The sequence below is a fragment of the Lepidochelys kempii genome, chromosome 2 (genome assembly GCF_965140285.1).
Source record: "Lepidochelys kempii isolate rLepKem1 chromosome 2, rLepKem1.hap1, whole genome shotgun sequence".
NCBI lineage: Eukaryota > Metazoa > Chordata > Testudines > Cheloniidae > Lepidochelys > Lepidochelys kempii.
In genome coordinates, this window is record NC_136381.1 from 71,852,752 (window position 1) to 71,873,920 (window position 21,169).

General features: G+C 40.6%; 1 protein-coding gene across 5 annotated transcripts in view; it reads left to right on the forward strand.

The window, feature by feature from the left end:
* Positions 1 to 21,169, forward strand: part of PXDNL (peroxidasin like) — a 291,171-nt gene that overhangs the window by 208,859 nt on the left and 61,143 nt on the right. For all 5 annotated transcript variants that reach the window (XM_073331210.2, XM_073331214.2, XM_073331212.2 and 2 more), the window contains 6 exons: positions 708 to 824; positions 5,884 to 6,042; positions 7,371 to 7,483; positions 9,834 to 9,990; positions 12,755 to 12,863; positions 14,437 to 14,594. In XM_073331210.2, the coding sequence (XP_073187311.2) occupies positions 708 to 824; positions 5,884 to 6,042; positions 7,371 to 7,483; positions 9,834 to 9,990; positions 12,755 to 12,863; positions 14,437 to 14,594 (813 nt within the window). The remainder of the gene's footprint in view (positions 1 to 707; positions 825 to 5,883; positions 6,043 to 7,370; positions 7,484 to 9,833; positions 9,991 to 12,754; positions 12,864 to 14,436; positions 14,595 to 21,169) is intronic.

The window sequence follows — 21,169 nt, forward strand, 5'->3', positions numbered from 1 at the left end:
TTACCAGCAATCAGCTATAAAGCCCATCCCCCGGCAGCAACAGTAGCCCCCATCCATGTACTTAGCATTTTTGTATACGGAGGTTCAAGGGCAGCATTTGAACCATAAACAAAGAGTTTCTCCTTGATTAATGAGATGAAGTCTGGCTTTCACCTTTGGTGCTTCTCTGGCAGAGGAAGAATTGTGGAAATCTTCCATGTTGTTCCTTACTGCTGCTGTTATCATACACAAGAGTTTTGATTTCAGAATGTTTCTTTTGTTGATTTTTGCATAAGATGCTATGAGACATGAATTCTGTTCTCTTAGAGAATGGGGTTTTAGGAATATGTTTTGTTGCTATCCACCATAAATAGGAAGACACTGATAGGAGCCAGGGCTGTGTACTGTTCGCCCTCAGAGTCCCAGCTGTACTCATTACAATAAAGTTTTGTCTTAATGGACCTGTGACAGATCATCATTCTTGCAAGCCATATTCTCCCAAGTTTTTAATTTTGTGTGGTGACTCTAGTGACATTGTAAAAAGTTCTTCTGAAGGTAATGGGTTTATGCTTTATATACATAGCTATATTATCCAGTTATTTTAGCTGCTTTCAGTACTGCAAATGTTAACACAAAGAACACTTTTCTTCCTTGGTAGTAAAGGAAAGCACATGAAATGATTTACACCTGCAGTGTGTGTTAATGTCAAGTTTTTTTTTTCTGTTCAGCTCCTCCGCAGTTTACAGTGAGCCCTTACAATCAGGTGGTGATAGAAGGGCGCACAGTAGATTTCCACTGTGAAGCAGATGGTAATCCTCTTCCTGTGATTGCCTGGACCAAATCAGGTATAACCAAATCTAATTTAGATCAAATTTCTGTGCTGCATTTTATATATAAAATAAATAAAAACAACCTCCAGCCCTTTTTAGTTGTTGTTGTTGTTGGAAAGAGTTACTAAGTAAATCAAGAAAGTATTGCATAGAATTACTCAAATTGGGATATTTAAAGCAATTTGTATTTATCTGACCTTATCTCTTTAATAAAAGGAGTACTTGTGGCACCTTAGAGACTAACCAATTTATCTGAGCATGAGCTTTCATGAGCTACAGCTCACTTCATCAGATGCATGCCGTGGAAACTGCAGCAGACTTTATATATACACAGAGAATATGAAAAAATACCTCCTCCCACCCCATTGTCCAGCTGGTAATAGCTTATCTAAAGTGATCATCAGGTGGGCCATTTCCAGCACAAATCCAGGTTTTCTCACCCTCCACCCCCCCACACAAATTCACTCTCCTGCTGGTGATAGCCCATCCAAAGTGACAACTCTTTACACAATGTGCATGATAATAAAGTTGGGCCATTTCCTGCACAAATCCAGGTTCTCTCACCCCCTCACCCCCGTCCCAAAAACCACACACACAAACTCACTATCCTGCTGGTAATAGCTCATCCAAAGTGACCATTCTCCCTACAATGTGCATAATTAAGGTGGGCCATTTCCAGCACAAATCCAGGTTTTCTCACATTCCCCCCACCCCCATACACACACAAACTCACTCTCCTGCTGGTAATAGCTCATCCAAACTGACCACTCTCCAAGTTTAAATCCAAGTTAAACCAGAACATCTCGGGGGGGGGGGTAGGAAAAAACAAGAGGAAATAGGCTACCTTGCATAATGACTTAGCCACTCCCAGTCTCTATTTAAGCCTAAATTAATAGTATCCAATTTGCAAATGAATTCCAATTCAGCAGTTTCTCGCTGGAGTCTGGATTTGAAGTTTTTTTGTTTTAAGATAGCGACCAGAGATCCACTTCCTGGACACTACAGTGCTAATAAACAATGGTCACATAAACACCACCCTATACCGGAAACCTACTGACCGCTATTCCTACCTGCATGCCTCCAGCTTTCACCCTGACCACACCACACGATCCATCGTCTACAGCCAAGCTCTGCGATACAACCGCATTTGCTCCAACCCCTCAGAGACAAACACCTACAAGATCTCTATCAAGTTTTCTTACAACTACAATACTCACCTGCAGAAGTAAAGAAACAGATTGATAGAGCCAGAAGAGTTCCCAGAAGTCACCTACTACAGGACAGGCCTAACAAAGAAAATAACAGAACGCCACTAGCCGTCACCTTCAGCCCCCAACTAAAACCCCTCCAACGCATTATTAAGGATCTACAACCTATCCTAAAGGATGACCCAACACTCTCACAAATCTTGGGAGACAGGCCAGTCCTTGCCTACAGACAGCCCCGCAACCTGAAGCAAATACTCACCAACAACCACATACCACACAACAGAACCACTAACCCAGGAACTTATCCTTGCATCAAAGCCCGTTGCCAATTGTGCCCACATATCTATTCAGGGGACACCATCACAGGGGCTAATAACATCAGCCACACTATCAGAGGCTCGTATACCTGCACATCCACCAATGTGATATATGCCATCATGTGCCAGCAATGCCCCTCTGCCATGTACATTGGTCAAACTGGACAGTCTCTACGTAAAAGAATAAATGGACACAAATCAGATGTCAAGAATTATAACATTCATAAACCAGTCGGAGAACACTTCAATCTCTCTGGTCACGCAATCACAGACATAAAGGTCGATATCTTAAAACAAAAAAACTTCAAATCCAGACTCCAGCGAGAAACTGCTGAATTGGAATTCATTTGCAAATTGGATACTATTAATTTAGGCTTAAATAGAGACTGGGAGTGGCTAAGTCATTATGCAAGGTAGCCTATTTCCTCTTGTTTTTTCCTACCCCCCCCCCCGAGATGTTCTGGTTTAACTTGGATTTAAACTTGGAGAGTGGTCAGTTTGGATGAGCTATTACCAGCAGGAGAGTGAGTTTGTGTGTGTATGGGGGTGGGGGGGATGTGAGAAAACCTGGATTTGTGCTGGAAATGGCCCACCTTAATTATGCACATTGTAGGGAGAATGGTCACTTTGGATGAGCTATTACCAGCAGGATAGTGAGTTTGTGTGTGTGGTTTTTGGGACGGGGGTGAGGGGGTGAGAGAACCTGGATTTGTGCAGGAAATGGCCCAACTTTATTATCATGCACATTGTGTAAAGAGTTGTCACTTTGGATGGGCTATCACCAGCAGGAGAGTGAATTTGTGTGGGGGGGTGGAGGGTGAGAAAACCTGGATTTGTGCTGGAAATGGCCCACCTGATGATCACTTTAGATAAGCTATTACCAGCTGGACAATGGGGTGGGAGGAGGTATTTTTTCATATTCTCTGTGTATATATAAAGTCTGCTGCAGTTTCCACGGCATGCGTCTGATGAAGTGAGCTGTAGCTCACGAAAGCTCATGCTCAAATAAATTGGTTAGTCTCTAAGGTGCCACAAGTACTCCTTTTCTTTTTGCGAATACAGACTAACACGGCTGTTACTCTGAAAGCTATCTCTTTAATGTCATCACATGTGTACAAAAACCCCACATGCTCTGGTCTGTCAATGATGCTGGTCTCCGTGCCCAGTCATCCACTTTTCCCATATCCATCCCCATGCCTGGAATTCCCTCACAGACTCGGTTTGCCAGGCAACCTTCGTCTTGTCATTCAAATTCCTCCTTACGATCAACTCCTTCTGCAACACTCACAAGAAGTAGGATGAAGACAACATTTCTATTTTATAAGATGTTTATGGTATATACATACAATTTAAAGAAACAAACCAATCTACAACCTGTTCAATCGTTCTAGGCCCATGCCATTTCTGAGTTTGTTACCCTGTAACTTACTTTCCACAATCACAGCCTTTCTGTTTTCCTTTCTAGCCTCAGTTGTTGATCCTTAGACTCTTTGGAGCTGGGGCCTTACATAGTGTATATATTTACGATGAGCTGCCTATTGGTAGAATAATTTTGCTTGCTGTAACATTAATGACAAAAGATAATGTTACTGTTTAACAAAAATCTCACTTTACCTGGTTTATGTTGTCTTTTTTAAATTAAGTATATTGGGTGGACTTCTGTCCTCCTTTCCTCAACTAAGCATGTGCATCTTCTGTTGAATTTTGCATGCTTAACTGAGGATAGATGTTAGCACATTGTAATTTTGGAAATACCCATAGATTTTTAAAAGGTCACTTCATAACATCTGCTGCTTCCTTTTAGACTGAATAGTTATTTCCAAGCAAGCAATAGCAAAATATGTTCATATCAGTATGTTAATGTTTTGGAACCATCTTCTTTTATGGAACCTATGGCTATGTAATCAATTTGTAATTATGTGCTAAAGGGAGCTAGATAAATTCATGGAAGATAGGTCCATCAATGGCTATTAGCCAGAATGGGCAAGAATGGTGTCCCTAGCTTCTGTTTGCCAGAAGCTGGGATTGGGTAACAGGGCATGGATCACTTGATGATAACCTGACTGTTCATTCCCTTTGGAGCACCTGCCATTGGCCACTATTAGAGGACAGGATACTGGGCTTGATGGGCCTTTGGTCTGACCCAGTATGGCCGTTCTTATGTTCTATTCTTATGTAAATTGCACTATTGGTCACAATCTGCCGTTGTACAAGGGTTCAACACGTGAGGATTTATCCTCATGTTACTAAATAGCAGTGATATGTTATGGACTTAACTTAGTAATTTTACTAGAAATGAGGAAATAGCTCAAGGGGGTTGCTTGGCAATAGAGTTTCAAATTAGCAAACAACTCAATACCACCTGATCTTCAGTTTTTGAATTTTGTGGCAATCCAGTTTACATAGTGGAAATAATACTGATATAGTCACCCTGAGATTACATGGACAAGTTTATTTATTTAATAAATATTATGGAATTTAACCAGTTAACAAAAACCTTAGTGTCCAGCTAACCTCATTCCTTCCTACACCACAATACTAGTGCAAATCTGGAAGCTAAAGAAAAAGGGCTCACTTTATAACCAGTTTCTGATTACTTTTTTCATAAGACAGATTCTGATTGCTTAAGTTGTTTGACTCCTTACCAAATGTTCAGGTTTACTGAGGTGGGGTGTGTCCTAGTGGACAGAGCAGTGGACTTGCATTCTCTTCCTGGCTGTGGTACTACCCTGTTTGAATGACTTTGTACAAGTCAGTTCACCTTTCTGTGCTCAGTTTCCTCATCTGTAAAACAGTAATTATCATAACGCTTACCTCCTGTGTCTAAAGTGCATTTGGAGACATATGGAGTAAAAGCACTATATGGGAACATTATTATTATTACTACTGTTTGAGTTCAACACCTATCTACTCTGGCTCTCCTTCAGATCACATTGTGAGCTCTCTGTTGTCACACCCCTCAATAAAAAGCAACACTATTAGCAAGATGATGAATAGCTCATCATCTGTCCATGACATTGAAGGAAGCAACTCACATTGCTCAATAACCCATTGTTCCCCACTCAAGTACTGTCAGCATATACTAAAATTAAATCATTTAAGTTTTCCAGAGGTGAAAAACTACTGTAACAATTCATTGGACTGCCTGGTCCTTCAATTTCTCTTTTTGTGGACTGGATCTTTTTTTCATAACAAGGTCTAAATAATGAATATTAGCCCTTCCGAATTTGGTATTATCAAACGTGATCAAATGCTCTTTGAGTTCTCTGCTAAGTTGCTGGCAATTTTAATGTTTTAAAAGTATGAGTAAATTAACATCTTATTTAATAAGCAAAGAGAAAAAGACCAGCAATGCTAGAATTTGAAAGGAAAGAGCAAAATACTCACAATTAACCATGTCAAGAATTTTAAAGGGATTGCCTTTTAATATATATTGCCTCCCAAGATGTTAACTAAAATAATAATAAAACCCCAAACCCTATGACAAGTATGTAAATAAGATGAGTGTAATTTACCATATTTATGTCTCAGTTGTTTGACACATTGCAGGAAGTCAGCTGCCTTCTGATGGACGCCACACTGTGCTGTCATCTGGAACATTGCGTATTGTACATGTGGCCCAACATGATCAAGGCCAGTATGAATGCCAAGCTGTCAGTGCTTTGGGGGTAAGGAGAATGACTGTCCAGCTGAACGTGCAACCCCAAGGTAATAGATGAGGTGTTTTGTTTTCTGCTGTTTTTAAGGTTGTAAATATGCCTAGAAACTTATTAGATGGTCACACTTTTAATGATAAATGTGTATTTAGAAACATAATTTTCACTTTTGGGGATAGTAGACGAAATCATGGTTTGTTTTCAGTACCTGAGTCCCATGTATAACAGAGCAAAACCATGGTTTGTTCATTTCACATTTCTGCCACACTGTATTTTGGTGCGGAACAACTCCAGTAACACTCCACAGGCTATTAGGAGAGGATTCCAGCTCCCATGAAGCATTTCTATGGTGCTGGGCAGAGAATTTGGCCCTATAGAAATATAAATCCCAAACAAAAAATAATCCAGGCTATATTTATCCAGTTTCCATATTATGGAATATGGTAAAATTTTCTATAAATATATTTTTGGATTTACAGCAGGCAGAGTGAATTTTCCTTGTCATTTAAAAGGGTTTAATCCATTAATTTAGTACCATCAATGTCAACATTGTTACTTGTGAGGACACAAGAGTGCCTCCCCAATGTGTAAAGTGGGATTATTACTTCCCATAAATATTTAAAGGGCAATGATAGAAGGAAATGATTGTTTCTATCAAACACCAGTTGTAAAACAGGAAGTAAGAGGTTATATTGTTAAAGATCAAATTTAACTTTAAAATTAAAATAAAATTGGTTAGGGCAATGGGGTAGTGAACCATTTTACTTAATGATGTAGTCATCACAAATGCAGAAGAGTCATCTAAATCAAAAGTAGGCCCATTTATTGCCTAAAATAGTGTTTTTCTTTTTTGATGCAACATCCTGAAATAACCGAACTCGTCCCTTTCAAACATATTTTCTATGATTCTGTAATTTATGATAGTACCGTTATAGGTATTTTTTTCCTGCTAACTTTAGACATGTTTCAACATATGAGTATCTGTTCCCTAAACTATAGAAACAGAAAATTTAACAAAGGACCTTTATATGATCTTAGGGCTCATCTGAAAATAAGTAAGCCTAGTGAATGTTATAGCATGAGTGTAAGTGGAATAAGACCTTTCCAAAGTTTAGTAAGACTTCTCTATTGTTTTCTAATTACATGGGATAGCATGGCTTTGTTGTTCTCATTACAGTAACTAAGCTCCGAGGGGCAGCTCTCCAGCTGATATAAATTGTCATAGTTCCAGTGAGGTCAATGATGCGATAACAGTTTACACCAGCTGAGGATCTATTAGCCATGGCAAACCTAGTCAATCCAGGAAAGTGTAACTCAATGGCACTGTTGGGTATTAGAAGAGATGACAATATAAGGAATGTGTGTTTGTGTTTTCTGCAGCTCTGCCAGTATTTTCTCAACTTCCGCAAGATACCAGCGCAGAGGTTGGAAAGAATGTAGAGATTCCTTGTAGTGCACATGGAGAACCTCAGCCCACAATCAGCTGGAGCAAGGTAGGGTTACTTGATTATATCTATGGGGCTTTCGATCTTGTCCAGCTGATGCAGAACCTTAAAAGCAATGGACCCAGGGTTGTTTAGTTGCAGCTGTAGCTTTTACCAAAATACAGACACCTATTATAATCCTCAAACAATTCTTTTAAAAATATTTGTTAATATTTTTGAAAATGACAAAGAGCAAACTTCAGCAATTTAGTCTGTCGTTTAAAGGCCTGTATTGTATTTTTGCTATTTTACATCAGAAAATTAGCAAGCCAATCTAAGGGCAGATTCAGTCCCTAATTATAGATTAAGAGCAACACAAGTGGATGGCATAAGTTGGTCTTAAGTATTATTTCTTAAAAGCAACATATTCTTCTTTTAAAACAATTTGACAATCTAAAATCATCCAAAACAGATCAGATTAATTAAATTACTACATTTTGGAAGGCTTTAAAAGATTAAAAGCTCTATACAAATCTACTATACATAAAAGTTTTTTTAACCATAGCCTGTTTTCAGTAATAGTACAAAACAAGGGTTGAAAGAGTGTGCTATGCCATACTTAAAGTCTTGGGATTCTTTGGGATTGAAATGGCCTCCCGCATAAATTAGGTGGCCCAGGGGGCTGCTCTAAATCATTGCAGTTCTGCCTAGAGGTAATGCTATAACCTGGAGCTGCACTAGAATCTACAAAGTTGTCATCATCTGTCTTGCGTTAATCCCATCAACGGAGTCCACTCTGAGTCCTCTCCATCTAAAGTGCTATGTTCAATGCCATATCCTCTATCATACCACATGCTAACATGTCTTCCTTTATGACATCCCACCACGTCTCCTTGGGTTGGCTGTGGTAATTTTTGGATCTGGTTCTAAGAATAAGGCTATGAGTTGAAAATTCACTGAAAGTACCTTTATTTCCCAAAAGCTGATTGTTTTTACCAAAGGAAATACATCCCATACGCTGTACTCAAAATGACTATAAACCTCTACTGCAATAATGCTTCCCTCATATTATAAGCAATGACCTTATTAGAGTGAAAAGGAGGACCCACATCATCATCCAGGTGTTCGTGGTCTTCGTTGCTCATTGTTCAACACCCTCTTTTGTATCCTATGCTTAGCTGTGAGCTGCACTTATTTCTGTCAGCTACTGTCTGCTTCTCTCAGACTCTTCCTGTAGCAGCGGTCACAACCCTTCCTCTTATAGTGGTTTTGGTGAGCTTAAACTAGTTTGTGGTTTTAACTAACCGAAAATACCTTTTTAAATCATCTTAATCTACCTAACAACAAAACTAATTATCTGTATAACAATAGTTATCTTATTATTTTTATATCAAGTGCCATCTTGCATTATCTGTATTCCTTCGCTGGCCTGTATCTTTTTTTTCTTCAATCTTCATCTGTTGGACTCTCTTACCCATATAGTTGTCGGAACTGCACTTTACATGACCAACCATCAGAGCTCGCACTCCTACCCTAAAATCTCCAAAGTACTCTGTGCTATTGAGATCCTGCTCCCAGCCCAATCTGCCCTTCTCCTCCTGCAGCCCCACTCATGGCATGCTCCCATGTTGGGGCTTAGTTTTATCCTATATGGTACCTGTCCTGATGGAATTCTTGCTAGGGCTTTTTTACATACACGAGACTCCCTCCCAAAACGTTAAGTTGCTACACTGTTGGAGACTCTATACATTTCCTTTTACTTTCAGTTGTGAAGAAAGCCTCCTAATTTAAATATAATCAATAACTAACACTTTACTATTACTTTTTTTCTATAGAAGATAAAGAAAAAAAAAACAATTTGTATTTAACTCTGAACTGTTTGTACCACTCCTGTCAACTACAAAATAAGCAGACACTTTGTGAAACAAACATGTTAACCCCCCAATTCTCATTGGTCCATTCTCAGAGGCTAATAGCATCAATAAGATTTCCTGACTCTCTGAGAGAAAATACTTTGCCCAAATAGTCCTTTGTACTCAGCCATTCGATTAGTTACACCAAGAACTTCTCCTACTTCCACAGTGTTTTCACAGGTCATCTTTGCACATTACTGGGTACAGATAAAACAGTAAGAGGGAGGGGAGTAGCACATTAATGGGAAAGAAAAACAAAGCAGATCCCCACCCCCCAACTTTGAAGCACTCTGATTTATATTCCTATGCCCTGTCTGTGGTGAAATCTAAAACTTTTTTTTTCAGTCCCCGACAAATATTGTTCCATGTGTTCAGGGCCTTCGTGAATCAGACTACCTCTAGTCAGTAGTTGATTTGAGATGTTTCATTAGTAATAGTTTTCCACCTTTTCAGAGAAGAAATCGAGAGACACCAATAACATGCACTTCGGGTGTTTTTGTTTGTAGACTGGTGTTCAGATTACTGAGAGTGGCAAATTCCATGTGAACTCGGATGGCACTCTTACAATCAGAGACTTAGGACAAGCAGACCAGGGGAGATATGAATGTGTTGCAAGGAGCTCTTTTGGCCTGGCTACAACCAGTATGGTGCTGACTGTTACCAGTAAGTTTCCAAGTAGCTGTTCCGCTACTAATGTTTCAATTTCTGAAAATCTGCCTAGTGTCTTGAGTTGTAATAATTGTAGAGTTTTTTGACAGGCAAATCGTAAATATGTTTTCATTAAATATTTAATTGACAACACTCTTCTCTTTCTCCAGTTAGTAGACATTATAATGTTAAACATCAAGGAAAATGAAATATATGTCAAGGAAAATTATCTCCTCGTGAACATTTACCTTTATCCTTGTCTTTTTTTTGTTAAACCAAGAGCAGTTTGTCCCCAAATAGTTTTGAGGTACTGGTTGCCATTTCAAAAGCAGGTCCTGTATAATGTTAGCAAATATCTTTTTTTAAAGTGTTTGTTAAAGCAATAATACCTTTCAAGAAGTAGAATTTCTTTGAGACCCAAAATTGAACTGAGGGAGAGTTAAGCTTGAGAATGTATTTCACTTATTATTAAAAAAAAAAGTTAAAAGAATATTCTGGATTAAAAAAACCCAAACTCCTCAAAAGTAAGGAAAGAGGCAGATACATTATGATTAAATGAAAATTATATGACAAAGAATATTAGAGAAACAAAAGGTGGGTGAGGTGATATCTTTTATTGGACCACTTCCGTTGGTGAGAGAGATGAGGTTACACAGAATTTGGTCCAACAAAAGATATTACCTCACTCATCTTGTTTCTCTAATATCCTGGGACCAGCATGACTACAACAACACTGCATAAAACAAAGAATGTCATTACAGTTTAATTGTATCCAACAAAAAGTTTTTTCTGGGATTTGTAACACAATTATCATGTGGCAGTCCGATTCAGTGTCACTAGAAGGGGATTTACCAGCTGCATGGTATGCCTTGGGTTACATCACATTTTTTCTTTTAAAGAAGAAAACTCTACTGCATTCAAAACAATTGGAGTGACTTGGTGCATGAAGAAATCATCAAGAAAAAATGTTGCATGATTTCCCCCCCCCCCTTTTCTTTTTTTGCTCTTTCCCTGTGTGTACCCATTTAAAGGTCATTGTAATAAAATGCAAAATTTAAGAATGTAAGATGGTACTTTCTGAACACGCTGCAGTAATTTTACCATCTGTGCTGATCTCCCAATTAATTCTATCCTACAAACTGTAACTTAACAATGCATTACTAATGACTAAGGAATCCAAAAACAAATGGGAGGATGATGTTAATGGCTTTGCATGGCACAGTTTTGTATGTCTACTTTCAGGGGGGTTGTTCTTGGAGCCATTTAGGGTTGCATGCTAAAAATGCCTGAATTTTGGCATCTGTGTGCACGCTCTCGCTCTAGAGTACAAAAAACTATTTGGGCAAAGTATTTTCTCTCAGAGTCAAGAAACCTTATTGGTTCTGTCAATCTCTGAGAATGGACTGATAAGAATTGAGGGTTTAACAAGTTTGTTCCATAAGGGGCTCCCATGCTTATTTTGTAGTTGACAAAGGACTGGTACAATTTAAATAAAAATGTAAATAAAATTTAAATAAAAACGGGCCTTTATCTTTTATAAGGCCCCCCCAAAATAACAGTAAAGTATGTAGATTCTGTTATACAACAGTAACAACGATCCGTGCATATTATCTTCTATTTATTCTTTGTTTGTTGTGACGTCAATTGAGCATAATATATTGCATGTATTATCCCATATAAAATGTTATGTGCTCTCTCATTTATATCCAAAGTATCTTGTAGCTTTTTTAAACATGCTGCTGTATGTTGTGTAGATTGCTCCACTGAGCAACCCGTAACTTCCCTCAGTATATATAGTCTCGTGAGAAAGCACCACTTAATATGAACTACCATTGTGACTAATTTACATGAGTTAATAACCTCATCAGATATCACTACCCTACCATTTTCACAATGAACCTCTCATGTTGGAGAGCTCCACTGTTTTCCTGGCTTTTACTAGGGAGCAAGGGCTAACTGGAAAATGGGTGAGATGATGGGAATGGACTCTCTTGCTTATTGTTCTTGGGGTTTTGTAGTGTTCTAGAGCTTGTCTGTGATGGAAAGGTTTTTACAAGTCCTATTTAGTTTACCTTATACCCTTCTGCCTCTTCCCAGATGCTTCATTTTTATGATGCTAACTTCCTTTTTCAAATGTGACTTCATAGTACTGCTTCATGGTGAGGCTCCCTCAATATGGCCAGTCTGCTTTACTCTGACAAAAGAGTGACAGCGTGTGAACATGTGGCTCTTGTTTGATTGTGTATGCTGAGCGCCTTGCCCCAGAAGTGCATTGTTCCTAAAAAGCAATGTTTATGGTTTCTTAACAATTGGGGTTTGGGGACCTCAGACTGGTTCCTTTTATGATGACCAAAATGTTGTTGAAAGCTCAGTGTACTTTGTCCTTGTGACCTTTCTACTGAGATTCAATTCCTATTATGATGATTTCTGGGGGCTCCTTCTCCTCTAAGAATTGAAGTGAGACTCATTTCACAAAAGTCACTAAGCAGCTGTATGTTGATAACCATCTGTCATTACTAACTGGATCTGAACCAGTGATCTAAAGGTGAAAAATTCCTGTATCTCTTTACCGATGCTGAACATGCCAGCTAGGATTATTGTATGGAAGATAATTGTCTATTCTTTGCAATGCCTAATATAAATGTCAGGATTTACAGCTTTTTTTTGTTCTTATAAGGCTTGTCACTTTAAAATGCCAAATGTTATTAAGTGCTATTTATATCACATACATTTGAACTTTAAAAATGAGATTTCTCAAACTATGGATTTTTTTTTGCAGTAACGCAAGGTAGACAAGCTGGTGATAACTTCGTTGAATCATCCATTCTCAATGCCATCCAAAAAGTTGACAGTGCAATTAACTCCACAAGAAGACACTTGTTTTCGCAGTAAGAATTTATTTGATCTTTGCTCACAGAAAATGTTCATATTTTTATTCTGCTTAACTTGTATGTGTTTTTAAATTACAAAAAAAAATATTAGAGAGACAAGGTGGGTGAAGTAATATCTTTTATTGGATCCACTTCTGTTGGTGAGAGAGACAAGCTTTTGAGCTTACACAGAGCTCAAAAGCTTGTCTATCTCACCAACAGAAGTGGGTCCAATAAAAGATATTACCTCACCCACCTTATCTCTCTAGTATTCTGGGACTAACACAGCTACAACAACATTGCATTCAAAAAAGTGTCCTGTAATGAAACATTTTTTTGTAGCCAGGACATGGCTTGTAGTCAAAACATATTTTTGCTTGTAGCCAAGACATGGTTTCTTAGTAGTACTCATTATCAGTTAAACTTTCAAAGGGAAAGTCATGCTGCTCAACACTGAGCAAAGTCAGAAAACATATTTTTTTAGTATTTCACCTTTTAGGCCCATCTCTATCGCTATTCAACTGCCACCTGACTACTTTATGTGGCTTACTGCTTCAATGTGCCCTCTTGCCAAGGACTAACCTAGGCAGGAACTCTGTAGCCAAAGCTTTGGAAACAGGAGGAAAGAACCAAACAGAACATCCATAAAAAGTTAGCTTTGCTTTTCCTCCTTCTCTTCAGGACAGGAACAAAGTGTTTGGTCTCTTTAGTCCCTGTGCTTCCTCCATTGTGTAATGCAGAGGGGAGCAAAGTTGTAGAAAAAGCAGTTAAGTTTTAGAGGCTGTCACTGCTGCAGTACAGTACAGAAAAAGGGATTGACAGTGCTAACCCTGAGAAGTTTTCATTCCTGTGTGAGCCTTAGGTTTTTGTTTTCTTGGTGAAATCACTATCTTATGATTCCCTCCATGAACAGACAGTAACTGTATTATATTTCTTTGGCATTTAAGTGTGGAAGGTAAAGGCAATAATATGTTGCAGTGTGGCTAGACACCGGAGCTCCTTTTTTCTTGTTAGTCATAAAGTTCAGGTCAATTCAGTCTAACCTTTGAATTTTATGGTAGCATTCAGCCATTCCTGGGTGAATAGTAGGCTATCCCTTTATTTGGAGGGGCAAGTAATTGACACAGTTTTCTTTCTAAATGCTTTTTTCCTTTAACAAAAGGGAAATCAGAAACTAGTCCAGAAAGGGTGGTCAGGAGAAAGTATAATGTTCTTTCCTTGAAAATACCATAAATGTATTTTTATGAGTTCGCTGTTGGAGAGTCTGAGGGTCAGATGAGCAATAATATTTTCTGTGATATCCCACTGTAGAGGGTCAAACGCATTGCCTTTGTTTAGTGTTAACAGTCTATGATTGCTTTGGCTTTGCTCTAGAACATACACAAAACACCCATATAAGGGGAGAAAATTAAATATTTTATTGCATGTGGGTTTCTACACACCATCAGTTTAAGACTATTCTCTTGAAGCAGGCTCACTTCTTTGAGATTATTTTCAGATGTTGAGTATCTATAGAGAAACTCTGGTCATATTTCTACATAGAAATTAGTTTTAATATATTGGTTTCAATAGGTCCTTTTCATTTCTGCAGGCGTCCCCTCACTCCAAATGATCTGTTGGCTCAATTCCACTATCCACGGGATCCTTTCACTATAGAGATTGCAAGAGCAGGAGAGATTTTTGAGCAAACACTTCAGCTGATACAGGAGCATGTTAAACAGGGTCTGAATGTTGATTTTGATGGAATAGGTGAGTATCAGTAAAAGCTACTATCTTTTCAGTTTGCAATGTATTGCTGTATCTCACCGACGAAATTTGACCTGCAATAATATCTTTTATTTATACTGTTTTTCATCCAGAAGGAACTGAGGATCTCAAACCATTATACATAGTGTATTGCACCCAGGGTTTATACTGCACTTAGCCATTCTACTCTAGTACTACTGCACAATTTAGGACAAGAAGTGAAAAACCATTTATCTAGTTGAAACTATTCGGTGATTTTGGATATAACAAATTACCAGAGCTGGAAATTGACTGTAACACTGGACTTAACACGTCTACATTTTTGAAAAGTGCTTTAGTTACCACAAGTAACCAGGACCTTTCTTTTACTCTTGCAGAAGATGCCCCCTCCACAGGCACAGTTCTCCTTATATCATGGGGCTTTGGTTCAGAAATGACTTAAAGGCAAAGGTGACATTTATTGAGTTTCTTATCAATGCCCCATAATGTAACAGGGAATTGCAATAGCAGAAGAACCATCTTTCAGATGAGAAATGATAAGGATAAGGAAACATTTGTACGCAACTTCTGCATTAATGTACTTACAGTGGCAGAAACAATTGTCTTTGTATTCACTTGTCTATATTTCTTTGCCTGCAATTACATTTTCTAATCCTCTTTTTGATACTGTCATACTGTTCTAGTGTGAGTTGCTCTTTGTTTTTCTTCAGAATTCCATCTCTTTCTCTCTAATGGCAGTTGCATTCTATTGACTATATTATTCATTCACATTTCTTTATTTCATATTCTCAAATCCATCTTGTCTTGTCAATGAAGGAGTGTGACCATTACAGGGTGTCTATACATTAAATGTATTTCAAAAAAATATACAAAATCTTCTATTATTTCATAGGGCTCTTCCATTTTGATATTTCAGTTATTATTGCAATATCAAAAATCAGCAATATAAATTATGACTACGGCTGCAAGTTTGTCATGGAGGTCGCAGAAGTCACAGATTCGGTGACTTTCCATGACTTCCATGAGATTCCGCAGCGGCCAGCGTGGCTGACACCAGGGCCACCCGAACAATTGTCCCCAGGGCAAACTGCTCAGGTGGCAGCCACACTGGTTGCTGCCGGAGCCACCCCCAAGCCAGCCACTCAGGCGGCCCCGCAGCGGCTGCTGCCGGAGCAGCCCTGGGGGCAGCCACGCCAGCCACTGCTTGGCGGCCCTGCACAGCTATACCCGGGGACCACTCCAGCAGTGGCCGGAGCAGCAGCCTCGGGGACAGCTGGAGCAGCACCTGGAGTGGGGTTGCCAACTTTCTAATCACACAAAACAGAAACACCCTAGCCCCACCCCTTTCTCGAGGCCCCGCCCCCCTCACTACATTTCCCCCTCCCTCAATGGCTCACTCTCCCCCACCCTCACTCACTTTCACAGGGCTGGGGCAGGGAGTTTGGAGGTGAGAGGGGGTGGGGGCTCTGGAGTGGGGTCTGAAATTTGGGGATCATGGTGCAGGAGGGGGCTCCAGGCTGGGGCAGGGAGTTAGGGTGCGGGAGGGGATGAGGGCTCTGGGTGGGGGTGAGGGCTCTGGGTGGGGCTGGGGATGAGAGGTTTGGGGTGCAGGAAGGGGGCTCCAGGCTGGGGGGTGGGGCCGAGGGATTTGGGGTTAGGGAGGGGGCTGCGGGTTGAGGCACGGGGTTGGGTGCAGGAGGGGTTATGGGCTCTGGGCTGGGGATGAGGGGTTCAGGGTGTAGGATGGGGCTCTGAACTGGGGGAAGAGGATTGGGGTGTGTGGGGGGGTGAGGGCTCTGGCTGGGGGTGCAGGCTCTGTGGTGTGGCCAGGGATGAGGGGTTTGGTGTGTAGGAGGGGGCTTCAGGTTTGCAGGGGTTCAGGGCTAGTGCAGGGGGTAGGGGCTCGGGGTTGTGGCACAGGCTTACCTTGGGCGGCTCCTGGTCAGCAATGAGTGGGACTAAGTCAGGCTCCCTGTTTGTCATGGCTCAACGCTGCACCCTGGAAGCAGCGAGCAGCAGGTCCAGCTCCTAGGCATGGGGGCAAGGAGTCTTAGTGTGCTGATCTTGCCCACAGGCACCAATACAAAGCTCCCATTGGCCACCGGGTCCTGCCCAATGGGAGTGGGGAGCCAGTGTTCAGGGTGGTCTCCCCACCTAGGAGCCAGACATGCTGGTTGCTTCCAGGGCGCAGCGCGGTGCCAGGACAGTGCGCTGACCAGACTTTTAACAGCCCGGTTTTCAGTGCTGACCGGAGCCTTCTGGGTCCCCTTTCGACCAGGCATTCTGATTGAAAACTGGACACCTGGCAACCCTCGCCCGGAGCAGGAGCCCTGGGGAACAGCAGCCCCCGGGGTAGCCACACCAATCACTGCTCAGCAGCCCCAGGCAGCTGGCCCTGAGGCTCCCACAGAGCAGTGGTCGATGGGGATGGACCAGAGGCCCCCCAGTGCAGCATGGCCAGGGCAGCTAAGATTTAGTCAGGGGTGTTTATAGTGAAAGTCATTACTTGTCATGACTTTTACTAAAAGTACCCATGACCAGGTCTTAGCCTTAATTATGACACAATAGCACAGAATGACCAAAAATGTTGTATCCCTTCAAAAAGAGGAAGAGAATGAATCTTACAGACACCAGATTCAGTCTTTGAGCTTGTAAACTCAGATGTGTCCAAAATTGGTAGTGTCCAAAACCCACTCGCTGCTTGTTAAAAACTGAACATTATAATGTACCCAAAATTGTTCATGAAGATACTACTATATTTTTATTACTTGCATGAAGTACCGATAATATAGCTGTCTTTATTTTCTGCAAAATCTGTACCTGAAGGAAAATCCTATGGTCAAAGAGCCCTTGCTGAGCCTAAATCCTAAGCATGAGCCTAAATCCTAAACATTTATAAGCCAGATTCCTCTTAGTACACTTTAGACGTATTTGTCTACATTTTGTTTTCAACATTTTGTATGCATCTTGAAACCTGATGATATGCATAATGTAAATTTCTAAATACATAAATATTCACAGTAACATAAATCTCCAAGAGCTGGTTTCTGCTATAATGACCAGAATTTAGGAAGTTTGAGGTATCACAGTATTCCCAGATTTTTGCCCATGCCGCCAAATTTCTTGCCCTCAGAAAGTTACAGAAAACAAGTTTCTCCACTAGAAATCTCCCAGTGTTTGAAAGAGATAACAACCAGGAGCTATGTTAAAAATTTAGGGCTGAAATTTGAAGATAACAGCTGTTGCCTAGAAGCATTACTTTAATTTAGAAGGGCAAATCCTTTGCACCTCTTTTCAGCTTTATATACAGCCTTAAATTATCTTCTCTGAAAGGGATAAAACCCACAGTTAGGAGAAAATGGAAATGAGATTTGCAGAATAACCTAGAGGATGATCAATGGAGTCAATGAGTAAGAATTCAGACTTTGATAAAGTATACAGATTTTGTTTTGAATTTCATTTTACAAATGGCTCTTTGGAGTATAATGATGACAGATGCACTCACTGAAATATTTTTCCCCACACAAATACCTCATGATTGGGCTTTGCTTAATAACTAGGCGAGGGTCAGGGAGAGATGGACTTTACTCCACAAACCACGAGCAGGAATAAGGTAGCAATACAGCTCGTCCTTGGCTGCTGCTCTAATCCTTTGACTGCAATATTTGTTGTGACCCTACTGTATCAGCTGAGGTTTAGAAGTTTGTGGCAACTGGATCCACATATTTTCTGACCGTATAGTCACCCCCTTAGCCCATTGTGTGTGGAGCTGGTAAAGAGCTCATCTCCACTTTGCACAGGGAATCATAGAACTGGAAGGACCTTGAGAGGTCATCTAGTCCAGTCCCCTGCACTCATGGCAGGACTAAGTATTATCTAGACCATCCCTGACAGGTGTCTGTCTGACCTGCTCTTAAAAATCCCCAATGATGGAGATTCCACAACCTCCCTAGGCAATTTATTCCAATACTTAACCACTCTGACAGTTAGGAAGTTTTTCCTAATGTCCAACCTAAACATCCCTTGCTGCAATTTAAGCCCATTTCTTCTTGTCCTATCCTCAGAGGTTAAAAAAAAAATGTTTATCCCTCCTCCTTGTAACAACCTTCTTTGTATTTGAAAACTGTTATCATGTCCCCTCTGTCTTCTTTTCTCTAGACGAAACAAACCCAATTTTTTCAATCTTCCCCCATAGTTCTTTTTTTTAAAGACCTTTAATCATTTGTGTTGCTCTTCTCTGGACTTTCTCCAATTTGTCCACATCTTTCCTGAAATGTGGCATCCAGGACTGGACATAATACTCCAGTTGAGACCTAATCATTGCGGAGTAGAACGGAAGAATTACTTCTCGTGTCTTGCTTACAGTGCTCCTGCTAATACATCCCGGAATGATGTTTGCTTTTTTTGCAACAGCGTTACACTGTTGACTCATATTTAGCTTGTGATCCACTATGACCCCCAGATCCCTTTCTGCAGTACTCCTTCCTAGGCAGTCATTTCCCATTTTGAATGTGTGCAACTGATTGTTCTATCTAAGTGGAGTACTTTGCATTTGTCCTTATTGAATTTCATGCTATTTACTTCAGACCATTTCTCCAGTTTGTCCAGATCATTTTGAATTTTAATCCTATCCTCCAAAGCACTTACAACCCCTTCCAGATTAGTATCATCCACAAACTTCATAAGTGTACTCTCTATGCAATTATCTAAATCATTGATGCAGATATTGAACAGAACCAGACCCAGAACCGATCCCTGCAGGACCCCACTTGTTATGCCCTTCCAGCATGACTGTGAATCTCTGATAACTACTCTCTGGGAACAATTTTCCAACCAGCTAAGCACCCACCTTATAATAGCTCCATCTAAGTTGTATTTCCCTAGTTTGTTTATGAGAGGGTCATGAGAGACAGTATCAAAAGCTTTTCTAAAGTCAAGATATACACATCTACTGCTTCCACCCTATCCACAAGGCTTGTTACCCTCTCAAAGAAAGCTATCAGGTTGTTTTGACAAGATTTGTTCTTGACAAATCCATGCTGACTGTTACTTATCACCTCATTATCTTCTAGTTGTTTGCAAATTGATTTCTTAATTATTTGCTCCATTATCTTTCCAGGTACAGAAGTTAAACTGACTGGTCTGTAATTCCCCGGGTTGTCCTTATTTTCCTTTTTATAGATGGGCACTATATTTGCCCTTTTCCAGTTTTCTGGAATGTCTTCCATGACTTTTCAAAGATAATTGCTAATGGCTCAGATATCTCCTCAGTCAGCTCCTTGAGTATTCTAGGATGCATTTCATCAAGTCCTGGTGATTTGAAGACATCTAACTTGTTTAAGGTTTCAGAGTGGTAGCCATGTTAGTCTGCATCAGCAAAAAGTGTGGCTGATGTGATTAGGCCCTATGATGGTGTCCCCTGAATAGATATATGGACACAGTTGGCAACAGGCTTTGTTACAAGGTTAGTTCCTGGGTTAGTGGTTTTGTTGTGTGGTTGCTGGTGAGTATTTGCTTCAGGTTGGGGGGCTGTCTGTAAGCAAGGACTGGCCTGTCTCCCAAGATCTGTGAGAGTGAGGGATCGTCCTTCAGGATAGATTGCAGATCCTTGATGATGTGCTGGAGAGGTTTTAGTTGGGGGCTGAAGGTGACAGCTAGTGGCATTCTGTTACTTTCTTTGTTGGGCCTGTCCTGTAGTAGGTGACTTCTGGGTACTCTTCTGGCTCTGTCAATCTGTTATTTTCACTTCAGCAGGTGGGTATTGTAGTTGTAAGAATGCTTGATAGAGATCTTGTAGGTGTTTGTTTCTGTCTGAGGGGTTGGAGCAAATGCGGTTGCATCGTAGAGCTTGGCTGTAGACAAGGAATCGTTTGGTGTGGTCTGGATGAAAGCTGGAAGCATGAGTTTGTAGGTAAGTATAGCAGTCAGTAGGTTTCCTCTATAGGGTGGTGTTTGTGGCCATTGCTTATTAGCACTGTAGTGTCCAGGAAGTGGATCTCTTATGTGGACTGGTCCAGGCTGAGGTTGATGGGATGGAAATTGTTAAAATCATGGTGGAATTCCTCAAAGGTTTCTTTTCCATGGGTCCAGATGATGAAGATGTCCTCAGTGTAGGACAAGTAGAGTAGGGGCATTAGGGGATGAGAGCTGAGGAAGCGTTGTTCTAAGTCAGCCATAAAAAATGTTGGCATACTGTGGGGCCAGGCGGGTCCCCATAGCAGTGCCACTGACTTGAAGGTATACATTGTCCCCAAATGTGAAATAGTTATGGGTGAGGACAAAGTCACAAAGTTCAGCCACCAGGTTTGCCGTGACATTATTGGTGATACTGTTCCTGATGGCTTGTACTCCATCTTTGTCTGGAATGTTGGTGTAGAGGGTTTCTGCATCCATAGTGGCCAGGATGGTGTTTTCTGGAAGATCACCAATGGATTGTAGTTTCCTCTGGAAGTCAATGATGTCTCAAAGATAGCTAGGAGTGCTGGTAGCATAGGGCCTGAGGAGGGAGTCTACATAGACAATCCTGCTGTCAGGGTGCCAATGCCTGAGATGATGGGGCATCCAGGATTTCCAGATTT